General features: G+C 40.0%; 1 protein-coding gene across 2 annotated transcripts in view; it reads right to left on the reverse strand.

Moving 5' to 3' along the window:
- Window positions 1–7,792: 7,792 nt before the first annotated feature.
- LOC120771793 overlaps window positions 7,793–15,525 on the reverse strand; it is a 146,982-nt gene continuing 139,249 nt past the window's right edge. For both annotated transcript variants that reach the window (XM_040099991.1, XM_040099990.1), the window contains exons 2-4: window positions 12,767–13,178; window positions 10,584–12,656; window positions 7,793–9,329 (exon numbers count right to left, since the gene is read on the reverse strand). In XM_040099991.1, the coding sequence (XP_039955925.1) occupies window positions 8,769–9,329; window positions 10,584–12,656; window positions 12,767–13,117 (2,985 nt within the window). In that variant the 5' untranslated portion in view covers window positions 13,118–13,178 and the 3' untranslated portion in view covers window positions 7,793–8,768. The remainder of the gene's footprint in view (window positions 9,330–10,583; window positions 12,657–12,766; window positions 13,179–15,525) is intronic.

The raw sequence follows: 15,525 nt of genomic DNA on the forward strand, positions 1-15,525 counted from the left end.
AAGCAAAAGGCAACAAAAATGTGACACATGAAATAAGCAGAAAAGAACAGAGCATATGAGCCCACAACAGCCGACGGCCACTGTTTTTGCTTTGCATTATTTGCTCTGAATTACTCGCCGAGGAAATTAAAAGTAAAACACATAAACATAGTCCCACAATTGGTGGGAGGTGTGTAAGCCGGCAGGGGCGTGTGAAGGTCAAGCGAGATATGATTTCGTGCGATTGTGTGCGTGCGTAACACGCGCTGATGGGTCACAGCTGATGCAGACGCTGATGACGGACGTGACATTCGCAAAATGAACGAAAATGAAAGCACGACCTCTTCAGCGCCGACCAGCAACCGAATAATTGGGTTGCAGACAAATACTTGTGATGTACTGCATGTAAGGGTGCATCGCTTTGGACTTCTAAAAAGGAATTTGTGGACGTACTCGAATGCTTTTGGGCACATGCGAAGTTGCATTTCTATGGCATGGAAAATGAGTCCATCGATTTCGGAAGTACATAATTGACCAAGTCAAAAACTACAGGTGCTACCAGTTTATACAATTATAATCGGTATTTGTTTTGGCTTCCACTACCCGCTCTCTATCAACTTCAGTTCCAGACTTCTTAAGTATTGCAGTATTTTTCGAGCCGAGGTTGCTGCCATTAAAGGCAGCTCCTTCAAGGAAGTGTCGAGCTCGTTTGAACTCACTAACCGTGCGATCAAGGGTGGTTAAGGAACGCCTAATCTCGGAATCGAAGGACCGCCGGCAGTAGAATGGAAACGTATCGGTTCTTTCTTGTCCTCTTTATTTCGAGAACAAGATAGCTGGGCTTCGCGAAACTTGAACAAGACTGGGCTGCCATCAGTTCATGTGCCATCGCAAGATCCTTTTGGCCCAATATCTATCGTAAGCAATCTATAGTGGTTCTAACAGGTCCTTACCATAATGCAGTCCATGCTGTAGGGTTGAGTATCTTACCCGACGCCAGCTGCAGGATCTTTAGAAGAACATCTCAACATTTTATTCTTGATTGTCCCGAGTTTGCGAGATCAAGACTTAAATTCTTGTGAGCTTCACCTTCACATCACCTTCAGATGTCCCACTGGACTGATGGGAATAGAAATTGTGCAAATTTTTATTGGTCATTAGTTCGAAGGAGGAGTTCTAATTTTATGACATCACCAAGGACTGACATCAAAGGTAACCTAAAATAAACCGCTTGTTCTAATATCTCTAAGTTTAGATACGATTAGAGGGGCGACGAAATGGAAAGAAAATAAGATTTTTCTGCGCACAATGAGAATTATCGGCAAACCCTGAGAATACTGCATTTAACACCCTCGACATATCTAAGTATATACCTACCATTTTATCGACGGAATTGGTAGTAGAACCCTGCGATTTGACGAAAGACTGCGGCGTATGGTAGGCAGCAGTTGCCGGTAGTGGTTAACCAAATGATTTTATTTGAATGTGATACACCACTCGCCGAATGTTGTTGGATCTCGGCTTGTGCGCTCTCATTATATACATATGGCACTTTTGTTGACTGCGTGCGTACATCCGTTTGCCCCGTTCCTATTCCCCACTTCGTACTTTTTGTACTTTTTCCCTTTCTACACCCAACATCGGCTGGACAGTGTAACACATTTCGTGTGAGTTAACTTTTCCCGAGCAACGGCAGGTTCACAGTTTTTTTCGTTTTTCGTTTCGCATGTTTTCGGTGTGGCCCATTTGAAGTTTTTGCCCTGTGCAAGGACCACAGGTGGTCATGGCGAATTGATGTCAAGAATTACAATTACCGAAAGTCAAGACCGTACAGTGGAAATTAATGAAAACGGCACATGAGCACAGTGCATGATTAATGAAATTCCCGCTGGAAGGGGCGTTGGTGTTTCGCTGTGGAACGAATTTGACAGGTTATGCAAGGCAAATCATGTTTCACGTTTCAAGAGCAAACAAGCAAATGGCGAAGTGTGTTTTTGCATTCTGACAGCCGTCGTTTGTCTAACGACATTTAAATCTTTTTTTCATAATTTCTAAAATATGGAAGGACATAACCAAATGACTATAATATTAAGTCGTAGATGCTCACACACCTGTTTTGATTGCCGTTATTATTTTCTAGTTTTTAAGAGCTTACGACTTTTTAATTCACGTGCACTTGAGAAGGGAGAGAACGGAAGGAAGTTTAATGTGTTTTTAAACTAGACAAGAGTGGCTTTCAATTACAGCTGTATATATTTACACACATACACGTGCACTGGCAGCTGTCCTTGGATCAACAGCCTGTAAAAAACCTTTTGGATCTGCAGCTTGTAAAATATTTTCGTATTTTAACGAGTGAAGAGCATTTCATTGTCGGAGATCCAATCAAAGTTTGTTCGTCTACAGTATGTTGGTTAAAGTGATGCGTGTGAAATTGCCTTGAGAAACAAGTGGGTCATCTTGCCGATAACATGTTTAAAAATGAGCTAGCAATGTGTTGAGGACCTCGAACATAAAGGAACAGTGTGAAACCTGAAAATATGTAACCACGAAAATGTTATTGTCATCTTTCCACTGTGATATTACAATATTTAAAAACCACCGCCACTGATTGGAACTTAGTTGTACTATTCTGCATTCCCAACCAACTGATTGGACTTAATCAAGCTAGTTTTAGACAATTAATTCAATATCATCAGCTCAATCATAATCATATCAACTCTGCTGCTCGACTGCTCTCCGTATGAGTCTAAAGTAGTCAAATTTTGCAAACAAACTATTAATCGTTAGATTGAATACAAATAATTGTAAAAAAATAAGACCTGCAACTTCAACAAACACCGACAATGTGACTCGTGTCCGCAAAGTTTTGAACACTGACCGTCGACTAAGCATTCGTTTGTTTGCCCAGATGTTAAATTTATCAAAATCTGTGGTTCATGAAATTGCGACGGAGCACTTGAACATATGCAAGGTGTGTGTGAAAATGGTCGCAAAAGTGCTCACTGACGACCACAAAGGTGTGAAGTGTGCCAAGAAAAGTTAAACGTGTGTGAAAGTGATCCCAAATTTATGAGTAAAGCCACCGTACAGCCCAGATGTAGCCCCTCACCTTTGGTTTATTTCCTCGCTTGAACAGGCCGATGAAAGACAAACATTTTGAGATGACAGCGGAGATCCAATCAGCATGCACCACGGCTCTCAAGGCTATTCCGGAGAATGCCTTCCGTGACGCCTTAAATGCTTGGAAATCGCGCTGGCAGCGCTGCATCGGCGCCGAAGGAGCCTATTTTGAAAGTTTTTAAAAAATTTTAAAGATTGGTTCAATAATTTTTTTAATCGACTCAATCCTACTACTTTCCGGACAAATCTGTAAGATCATTAGTTTGTGAATTAAATCATTTATGTGAAGCAACCTTTGTTATTGTGAAAACAAGGGATTAAAAAAAATTTAGCGTGTTGATAAAACTTTTCTAAAGAATAATCAACCATCAAGATTTGATATCCTAAGTTTAGGCGTGGTCAAACGAGAATCGAAGGCGGGGAACGTAATGGACATTCACAAAATTATTTTGAATAACCGGAAAGTGAAGTATTCGAGATAGCAGACACTGTAAAGATATCAACTGAACTTCTACAATTTATGATTCACGAACACTTGGGTATGAGAATGCTCTATGCAAAGGGGTGGGACTAATAAACCCAAGCTTTTACGTCGATATGTGAAACTGGATGAAACATAGCGACAGTCATCCGAGTGAACTTCACATGATGAACACGGTCCATAACGTGGAACACAACAATCGGCTGACAAGATTATATTCTCTGCATTTTGATATATGCTGGAATAATTTTTATTGACTATCTTGAAAAGTGAAGAAGGATCAACAGCGACTATTTCATAGCGTTATTAGGCACTTTGAAGGACGAAATTGTCAAAAAACGACTTCACTTAAAGAAAAAGAAAAAGCTGTTTGACCAAGTCAATACACCGTGTCACAAATCCGTGAAAACCATGACAAAAATTCATGTATTGAGCTTCGAGTTGTTTCCGCATCTAACGTATCCTTAAGATCTGGCCTCCAGTGGCTATTTCCTGCTCGCAGATCTCAAAAAATGATCGCCGAAACTGAGGTCTATTTCGAAGCAAAGAACGAATTTTGCTACAAAAATGGCATTGAACAGTTGAAGGTCGCTATAATCAGTATATCACCCTTGAAAAGAACTATGTTGGCCAAAAAAAATGATTGATAAAAAGTGTTTAACTATGGTAGGCCGGGGCTTTTCAATTGCGCTGTTATTTACATATGTTTCTGTCATTGATTTTCGCATTTATATTCCGCTATGTACATACTGTTATTTAAACTCGTCACTTAGCCGATTATTTAGTTTGATTGCAGCATTATTAAAAATGTGGAAAATTGCCAGTGTTTCATTGAATGATAAGCGTATAAATTTGTATGTATGTAGATATGTACGATATTCTATTAAAATGGTCGTATAACCCAAAAGCTATAACACGAGTGGCTAATTGTTTTTAATATTTTCATTTATTTTAATTTTTGGTTCATATGCTAATCTGTACTGGTCCATATTTTTTATTTATTGGCTGTTATTAATCAATAAAGATAACTGTATGTTTAGCTGTGACGCGTATTTATTAATAAAAATAACTGTCATTTTTAAATGAAAGTGAGTTATCACAATAATTATTTTTTTTGTAAAAAAACTGCAAAGATTTGCACTGTAAATTTACTTTTTAAGAAACTTTCTTTGACAACCCATTATTTTGGGTAGTGCGTTAACTTCTGTGCGAGTTTCACTCTTCTCAGTTTCGTCAGGATATTTCGGGACGGTTGTGAGCCAATTTATCTTTGTATCTGGAGAGATTTGGGCCTTTTTTTAAATCATTTCGATACTGTTTCACGGGCCACTTTGTTTATTATTAATATTTTATCTTAATTAGAAGTTTTAAAATTTCATTCCGCCACCGTGTAATATTTTCCAACAAAACACGATTCTTAAACTGAGAGTGATCTCAGCTGGACCGTTAGCTCTAACTTTAATAGCTATTAGCGCCGTAGCAAATATTTTCCACCATTAAATGGAATTATAGATACATACATATCAGATATTACAAAGTATCATTTCAGCAAGTCAGACATATGGTTAGGTAATAGTTTTCACTCCGAAAATGTGGTCACTTTTCGAAATTCACATGCTCATAACAACTTTCTTGCGAGGCGAACTTCCATTCGCTTTAAATAAATTCTCGATTTATCTCGTTTAATGACATAAATTGCGCTTTATTTTCGCTTTCACTTACCAAATATGAAAACACACACATTTACGACACCTATGTAATTGTGTGTTTGCACCAACATGTGTGGATATGTCGATTTCACTGGCATCAAATTTCTTCACAACGCGTTATTTAAGAAAAAATGCAATCGTTCGATTTTTCTACTTCTAAAAAACTCCTTTCGCTCCCCGCCTCCAAACTGACTTCGTATTTTGTGCCAGTGTGTGCAATGTAAATTGATGTGGTGCCCATTTGGCGCACTGCAGCCATTAGTCACCAGCCACACGCGCATGCAAATAACCCTTCCATATACATATGTAGGCAAGTAGTTTAGCACCCACACACACATACGCGAGGGATTTTGCCAACGTGTTAGAGCTGCTTTTCTGCTCCGCACACGTCTGGCCGGCTGAGCGCAAGCAAATTCAAACGCTAATATTTCAACTCAGCAACCACAAATCGACTGAGTGCCGATGTCTGATAGAAGTAGTATTTTCGGAAATTGGGAAAGTACTTAGGAGTGACAACAGCCATTTCGACTGTTTGGCTCAATAAAGGATTTGCGAATAAATACGAATCTATTTCATATGTTTTCCTTTTCTCTGCGAGTCATCAGAATATTTACTTTCGAGATGTAACTTAAATTTTTTTTGACAAAAAATATGGCTTTATCCTGCGACAGATTATGTCCATACACGAGTAGAAGAATGCTTTTGTTTCAAAAGAAAGACTAAAATATAGACAACGTTTCTGAAGTGCTTACTTCGAGGCTTTCAAAATAAGTGTTTAGATAAAGATGGAATTATCTCCTAATTTGATTGAAGCCACAAATTCAAGTTACTAATCTTGGCGGTATGAACTCCAACGTTTTCTTAAAAATGGTGCTTGTATCCCCTCTTCTGTGTCGAATTTTTTAGCATTATAGTGGTTATGTTTCTAAGCCAATTCCACCTTCTAAGGCGTTTCCAAAGTACACAGAGTAAATTATTGTTTGACGAGGAACAAGACCTTTTTGATTGCGGGAAAAGGCCTTCGAACGAGTGCCTTACGAAGAGGCGACGCAAACCTTTATTTCAGTTTATTAGCTCGGCTACTATCCACATTCTTTTGCAAAGGGTGTTCGCTCCAAGAAATACAAATATTTTCAGTTATGTTGTATTAAGCATAACAGGAGCTGTAAGAACCACTCAAATGATGACTCTTGATCTAGTGCTAAACCCGCCACCTATAGATCTCTTTATTGAAAGCTGAGCAGCAAAATCGGTGGGCAATTATCGGCTGTAGGAGAATTTACACATAGAACCTTCAGGCATAGCTCAGTGGGTAATGGCGGTTCGGCAAGCAGAGACTATACTATATGTTTCCACATTTCAAATGTAAAGGAAGTTTCAGAGTAAACATAGAAAAAGGTGCTTGGCGTAAAGGCATGTTAGCTGCGCACAACAAATTAAACTGTTATACGGACGGCTCGAAAATGGCGGACAGAGTTGATGCGGAGATATACTATCGGGAGTTAGGCATAATGCTTCCTTTTAAGCAGCCGGATCACTACAATATATTTCAAGCGAAGGTGTTTGCTGTTAGGAAATCCGCAGATCTAACACTAATGCATCAGCAGACAAGTCTAAAGCTAACTTGACATCGTCATCGACAGCCAAGCAGTAGTTAAAGCTTTAACCTCGTTTCGCATTTCAGCCTGAAGTGTCTTGGAAAGAAGAGCAACAGCGAAAGTGTTGCCAGAACCAAGCAAAATCGCTTCTACTGGACGGCAGGTCACGAAGGCATCCAAGACAATGTCTGACAATGTGTCAAGACGAAATTGCCAAGAGACATGTACTGCTGTCACCCGAAAACATATTCTGCATAGGAAAACCCATGCAATGTCTCAGGTCTGGACGGCAGCCTGACAAGGAAACTCAAAACGCGATGGAACGATCTATCTGGGTGCAAAACTGCAAAGTCATGTGTAAAGCGATTGATCGATAATATACAAAATTTCTACTGGCACTCGAATACTCACTGGTTACACATTGGCGGTGGCACATCCCTCAGCATAAGGCTAAAAGGCCGAGAAGATTGCAGGAAATGTCAAGAGCAAGGCATTTGTAACGCATAAGCAAGGCTACGATTTAAGAATTTGGGGTCCTCACGGTAGACGGCCAATGAGTGTGCTGAAATAAGCGTCAAGCGCAGGCATTCTAAGGATTTACTACACCTCATGGACTTCGTAACGGAACTTTATCTGACATCGCAATGGACAAAATCGGTCTGTGCGTGGCTCATTTGTCTACCAAACTAGCCTAACCTAACCTAGTATTATGTCTGTGATTCGAACCCAAAATCAACTGAGTGTTATTAACGCACTCGGCTACCTTGAGTTTCGTTTACTTACGTGAATTATTTATTTCAAAAATATTAGAACACCAAACTGACTCATAATTTGTATTTGATTTGTTTTTTTTTATTACATTCTTTCAATAATAATGCGAAAAAAGACAAAGCTACGAAAAAACTTAATTGTATGAATAAAGTTCGTGAATTAATTATTAATAAATTTGTCTGCATAAAACAGGACGCTATAAATATTATATACAAATATATAAACATAAATATATGTATTACATTTTTTGAGTAGCAAAATTATTGCGTGTCATTTGTGATTTATAAAGCGAGAGCAGCAAGCAGCAAAAAAACGGCTCACACGCAATTAATACAAACACACACACTCGTTGCCATTCTATAGTGATAATATCGGTCACACAGCGACACACATAAATTTTAACGATTTTTGGCACATAACTGACTACGTTACTCCGTTGAGTTCGCACATTCGATGTGGAAATGGTTTGTACATAATTAATTTAATTACAAGCGCTGTCAAAAAGCAATGCGCGAATTATGGCATGTTTTCAAAATCACGCGTAAATCATTAGCGCACTACATACATACATGCTTACTAGTTTATATTTAATTTTTAATTAATAAAAAAATTATGCTAATTTATAAACATTTTTACAGATTAATTTATTTACAACATTTTTCGCTCAAAAGCGCGCTTTTCGACGCACACAACAAAAATAAAACCATAAAGTAATATATGCATATATTTACTTTTAAATAAATAATACACATATACACAAAAATATCAATTTTATTTTTCAAATTCTTAAAGAGTCTTTGCGCACACTTTTAGCAAGTAAAAGTGGCAAAAACTCGTTTACACTGCGAGCGTCAGCGGCAGTTCCTTTTTTATGCCGGAAAGCGCCTCATGTCAGCCCCACGATGAGCGCATACGCGACGCAACAAGCGCGACTGGCTGGTAAGTAAGTCTGAGGCGAGAGAAAACAAGCGGTAATCGTATTTACGGGACTAGCAGCTGACTGACCGCCGTGACGACGATTGCAGAAATCTAATGACCCAAGGCGCTCAACGCACAACGCGCAACATACATTTGCAGCTGTGTTGCATGCCATCCAGCAACAGCCACTCAGACGAAACTCTCCTGACGCGTCAAATTGAATTTGAAATTGCCTCTGCCACTGCCACTGCCACTACCACTGCCGCTACCGCCAACTGCGCCCGCCATCGCTTGCGCGCCAACACCATTTCCAGTAGCGGTAGTCAGCGCGCCATCACAGCCGGCCTGCGCGGCAGTTTGCTCCTGTTTTTGCGCCTGCAGCAATTGGCGCGCCAACGCCGAAATGTCTCTGCCATGGCTACCGTCCAGGGACCATACCTCCATGCCAGCACCAGCGCCACCACCACCACCAGCGCTGCCAATTGACAGCGCCTGCCGGAAGAAGGCGGGCACGCGATGCTGCTCCAGCAGTTCAATGCCCAGACTGGACTCGTGCACCAAGTGTGTCAATGTATGCAGAATCGCTTTAATAGTTCGGCGCTGTGCATCGCTCTCGGCGCGCGATTCGTAGCACTTGTAGAATTCCGTTTGGTATGCGCACGTGATGAAATTTATGATGCTGCCATTGGCCAAGTGACTGTGGCATTTCTTGTTCATCGACATATTGTGCAACATCGCAACGATTTGTTCCTACAATGGAGAAGAAAAAAACAGGCTACGAATTAGCATAAGTCGAAATTTGATTGCTAATATTCCGAAATGAATGTGCCTCATGGCAATTGAATAGGCATACGCTTTCACACACACACACACGCACAGAAGGCTCGGTGCCTCTGTCGCAGAAACACAGAAAGTGAAGAATTAGGTTGTGCCACTAAAACAAAATGAGAAATACATTTTACTCTAAAAGAAACAGAAAAGAGAAAAATTGCTTTACAAATTTGGAAATAAATTTCACCAGCTCTCATCCCCTCCCCGCACAGATTTGGCAACCGGAAGTAGCTGCCGCCAACCACCAAACTGCTTTAGTGCTCATAGACGTCCGTACAAAGCTTAAGCATTTTGTCATTTGAAAACCCTGTCATGGGATGAGTGCATTTGCTTACCAACTCGTGCATTCATCCCTCTCGCCCACAGTCGTTTGCTTTTGGTTGCTCTCTTCATCCAACAGCCACTTTAATATACCATTTGAGCGAATGTTACTTGAAAAGCTTTCAATAAAATTAGAAATTGCTTTTTAGTAGCGATTGACTGAGTGATTTATATACTCCAGCGGCCATCCGGCGCAGCCTACAGCAGTACCCCTCAAATACTCAAAATGGCTCGGCATCGATTCATGTCATTCGTCAGTTCAATGTCCACACACAGCACAGTTGGCTCGGAGTGTTGGTCGATTTACGAGATTTTTAGTTCCTTCTTGTATGCCATTTCTCATTCGGATCTCACACTACTCTCCTTTCTTATGGCATTTGGGCCGCATACTCATCCCTACTTACATCAGTTTAGTGGCTCATAAAATACACATTCTAATATAAAATTGATTTTCCTTTCTGGTTTAGGTTTAGTTTTACTTTGAACTTGTGTTCTTTCTGAAGATAATATATGATGGCTTGTCCTGTTGAATTGGGTGTTTTATAAGTCACTTCGTGCCTTCGAAATTGGGACAGTTGGGGGAAAGAGACTTAGAATGGCTATTTATTTTTCAATTGACAATTGAATCTCAAATATTTCTTACTAATGGGAATGAAGAATATCCTTTTACGTTAGAACTCTATTAGAAGGTTGCCTTAGAGAAACTTTTCTTTTTCGAAAATATCGAATGAGATCTGGAAATGAAATATATAGAGACACAGTCTCCTTTCAAGTAACAAACAACCAAATCTTTTCACATAAAACACATACACACACACATAAAGGTACTTTGGTTGTTATGTATGTACTTACGTAGAGAAAAATAGATGCCTCTTCGCCACGCGTCTGCACCACCTCGATCAATTTGAAGATTGCCTCATTTGACATTATCGAGTAATGTGACGTCACCTCGATGCGACTCAGATTATTCAAAGCAGCTGCACACAAGAGCAGTGTCTGCGCGCACGCAGTACTCGTTATCAACTGCGTCAGCCCTTCCACTATGATCTCTGCACACGCCTTCAGGCCATCAACACGATGCTCAGGACCATGCCAAGCAGCAGTGATTTGCGTCAGCAGTGATACTGCCTCGCGGCGCTCAATATCGCCGCGCTTAAATTCGCCTTTCCGCTCTTTACCCGGCACTTGTATAATGTCGCGTACGATTTCGATGCCACCACAAGCGCCCAGCTGCGCAATGGCCGCTGGTGAGCAGCAAACCGTAGCAAGTGCACGCAGTGCTTGCGCGCGCACTGAGGACAGCTTATTCTCGAGGCAGACGATGAATAGGGCGCGCACGGCCTCATTCTGCACAAATGCGTCGGTGAGCGAAGCGAAGCCCTCGTAATCGATGTTCATCAGCGTCGCAATCATGTTGATGTTGGCACGCAGCATGAGATCACAGTGACCTTGTTCGACGCTTTGTACAATAACGCGCACCATTTTCTCGAACAGTTGCCGCAGACTAATCAGCAGGTAGCGCTTCAGCACGTGCACATCATCTAACAACGACTCTAGATTGATGTAGTGTTGGCGCTCGAGTGAGTAGCGTGTGTCCTTGGTTATGATATGTATTTGCTGAATATTTTCGTCATAACGCTTGCGATCGGCGCGCGACTCATTGAAGAAGACAGCGCGTCGTTCGAGCACCTGTGTAAATTCGGCGACATTCTCCACCAGCTGTTCAGCGCCAGAGAGCGCCTCGTGTAGTGTGGCCTCCTGCGCGCCGGACAATATGCGCTCCACTCGCTCGAAATCCGATTGCATATAAAGAGCGCGCTGCTGCAACTGCCGTATCAATTTGGCCACGGTATTCGTCGTTATCGTCAGATTCTTAAAGGCTTCTTGCGCTATAGACTTAGTTTGTAGTGTAGACATCACTTCGTGTTCGTATGATGAACGCAAGTCATGCAACCAATGCTGCAGATCCGGTGCATGTCCGTTTAACAATGGATTATCATACTCATGTGTGACATGGCGGAAAGACATCTGCGTCCACGGCTTCGCACTGCTAAGTTGTGCGGCTTTCGGTGTGCTCGTACTAGCCAAAAAGCGCTGTTCGGTTGCTTTCAGTGGCGACAACGTGTCGTCCATATCGAGCGCTTCGTACTTAAGCGTATTGTTGTTGCTATCTTCCTGGGGCGCGCTCGTAATTTCACCACCGGCGCCCAGTACTACCGTTTCATTGTTGTACGGCTTTGCGTTGGGAGTTGTGGCAACCACACCAAGATAGACAGTTTCATTGTTGTAATCTGGCACAACATGCAAACGCGTACGTGAGCGATTATGTTCCGCTGAACGATCAAGCTCATCAAATGAATTGCTGTCTTTCACCTCGCTGCCGGCATCGCGTTCCTCATCACTATTATCTGCATCCTCGACTAAGGTGCGGCGCTTTGTGGGCGACATGGGTTTCGTGGGCTGACGTATGATACGGCGTCGTCGTTTCGGTAGCTGTTGTGGCGCTTGCTGCGGTCCGGCAACGGCCAGTCCACCGCTCGCATTAGCATCGTCGAAATTCAATTTCTTCGCAGCACTCACAGCCTCGTCCATCAACAGCTCATCAGCAGTCAAGCATTGCGGCAAATGTGACTTTGAGTCCTGCTTCGCGGCTAAGGCGGCATCCAGCGTGACCGTTGTGGCAGGTGAACCGGAAAATGATATACGACGCGATACGTTCACCAGCGGTGAATAGAATTCCGATTTGCCTACGCGTCTGATAACTGTGGGTGGCGTCTCAACCGCCGCTGAGCGCACTGAACTCGGCGAACTGGCCACACTGCGTGCACTGCCCGTCGATTTGGCGCTGGGTGAGGAGGGTTTCGACGAACGTCCGCCGAGACTGCGACCGCTGTGCGACTCATCATTGTCAGAGAAGCCCGAGTCCTGCAAATATTCGCGGAGCAATGAAATTTATTCTGATTAGTAACAATGCAATGTGAAGTACAAGAGAATTATATTCAATGACTGTCGCCTTATGATGTAATATCACTCACCTGGCTGCGCAGACTGCCGGGACTGTCACGTTTGCCCCACGACAACTTCGAGTGGTTGTGCTCGTCATCGACTTCCTGTATACGCGACAAATTGCCCACGTGCGAACGAAAGCTGCCCGAATCCAGCGAATGATATCCGCCACTGTGGTTGTAGTAATGTGTACGCTGCGCATTCGGTTGTTGTGTCTTTTGTGTGAAGTAAGAGCCGTAGTAGAAACCGCCGCTTGTGAAACTGCTGCCGTCGCCGATGGAGGATGCGCCACCCGCCGCAGAGGACAGCGCCAAAGAGGAGGGTAACTGTTGATTATCGGAGCCCCACCACACTTTGCTGTAGCTGCGTTGGAAGGCCATTGCTTTTGTTTTTATTGTTTTGTGATAACACTGAGCTGGAGAATTCGTTAAAGGAGGTGATCTGTAAGCAAGAGAGTAAAAAAACTTTAGAATGAACCTAATAATTTAAGTTGAAAATTTATAGATTTTTAGAACGACTAAGAAGTAGTAAAAAGCACATCGTAATGTCTGGTTCTAATTTAAATTAATTAAGAATGAAAATAAAATTAATAAAAAATTTAAAATTAAAACTAAAATTAAAATTAAATTTAAAACCAAAATAAAAATTAAAATTAATGTTAAAATTAAAATTAAATCCAATGCATGCGTTTAAAATGCATGAAATTAAATTTTTAATTAAAATTAAAATTAAAATTAAAAAGAAAAAACAAAAAAGAAGAAGAAAACAAAATTAAAATTTTAAGCAAAACTAAAAAAATAAAACGAAAAATTTTAAGCAATAATTTTGTTATTGATTTGGTAGTGTATAAACGAACAAGAGTTAGCATAAAATTGGCTCTCCCTATATGAATATATATAACGGAGCTTGCAATTAAATGTGCAAATATACCGTTATTTGTAGAAGTACTTATAAGCGCATTTGTAATACACAAGCAAACCTGTGCCCTGAGTGCATTTACGAGTACAAATACCCTCGTTCCACATGAATGACCGTAACAACTATGCACATACGCACACACACACATACACTCTCAGTTGTAACGTACAGTTACACTTCTGATGTTGCAACAGTTTTACAAGTACTCCACAACACTGTACTGCACTTAACTTCGATTCCAGGTAACTGGGCACTCACACAGGCTCACAACACATACACACACACACATCGATATCGCAAACGTCAACAGCCACAGCAATCGAACTTATTTAACGAGAATTACAGCAAAAATTGGCATTTTATTGGTTTCCTCTATGCACCGTTTCGCATGCATTGGATGAGGCGGAAGTGGAGGCAAACCACTGGGCGAGCAATAGGTGTGTCGACACAACCACAAACGACTGCGGCTGTACGGCATGACATGGAAGGGTAATATTTGTGTGTGAATGTGTGTGAATGTGTCTGTGTGCTATTACGCATTAGGAATCACACATTGATTGCTGCCATTTATGAGCAGTTGAAATGGGTCAACTCAGGTGTTTGACTTCTAACGGTGGTTTATAACCGTATTACCCGAGTGTGCTCGTTATAAGTGCAGTGTGCTGCTGCTTTTTTGTTGATTGTTGGCAACGTGACGAGTAAATATGTGTGGTACAAAGCTGCCCGTTGTTGCATAATATGACTGGTCAGTATTTTCGTACTTTGAACTTTTTGGAGGGTGAGTAAGTTATGAGTCGAGTAGTAATATTCTCATTGTTGAGAAGTTCGCTGAAATTAATACATTTCAAATTAAAATAAGACAACAAAACTTTAAAATGGTAACAAATCGCAGAGGTTTCAGAAAAATTTTAAAATTTGTTTGGATGGTTGCAGCCTATTTAAATTTTTAATCAATTTTATATATGAAAAAAATGTATATTATATTTAAAAATATCAAACTAAATATGTAGTACATATGCTTCAGAAAAATTTTTGGTGTAAAGCGTTGCCACTTACTAGAAATTATTGTTAATTTTGTTGATACAAATTTTCAAAATTTTTTATGAATATCAAAATGCTTAACAAATATTTGTTGTGTCAAAAGTTGCCACCTGTATTAAATTTTTAATTAATTTTATTAATGAAAAAATTATTATCAACTAACAAAATATACTTCAGAAATATTTCTTGTGTAAAGAGTTGCCACTTATTTTATATGTTTCTTTATTTTATTTATAAAATACTATGTATGTATGTACATGTAAGTATTTTTTAATAATATTAGGCAAAGCTTTAAAAATATTTGTTGTGTAAATAGTTGCCAGCTGTTTTTAATTTTTATTTTGAAAATTAAATATTTCTTTAAAAATATTCTCTTTTAACTCTTTTAAATTTTTACGTAATTTTTTTGTATAAAATTTAATATTGTTTTAAAAATATCAGACTGAATATGCTTTATGAAAATTTTTTATTTGAAGAATTGCCACCTGTTTCAATTTTTTACTTAATTTTATTTATAAAATTTTATATTTCTTCAAAAATTTCAAAATAAATATGCTTTATGAATATTTTTTGTGTGAAGAGTTGCCACCTGTTTGAATTTTTTACTAAATTTTATTTATAAAATTTCATATTTCTTAAAAAATAGCAAACTAAATGTGCTATATGAACATTTTTAATTCGAGAGTTGCCACCTGTTTAAAATGTTTACATAATTTTATTTGTAAAATTCCATATTTCTTTAAAAATAACAAACTGTATAATGATTTGGAAATATTTTTTGTTTAAGGGCTGCCGCCTGTTTCGAACTTTAAAGAAAATAGAGTTACAT

Source organism: Bactrocera tryoni, chromosome 3 (genome assembly GCF_016617805.1).
Source record: "Bactrocera tryoni isolate S06 chromosome 3, CSIRO_BtryS06_freeze2, whole genome shotgun sequence".
In the NCBI taxonomy this organism is placed as follows: Eukaryota; Metazoa; Arthropoda; class Insecta; order Diptera; family Tephritidae; genus Bactrocera; species Bactrocera tryoni.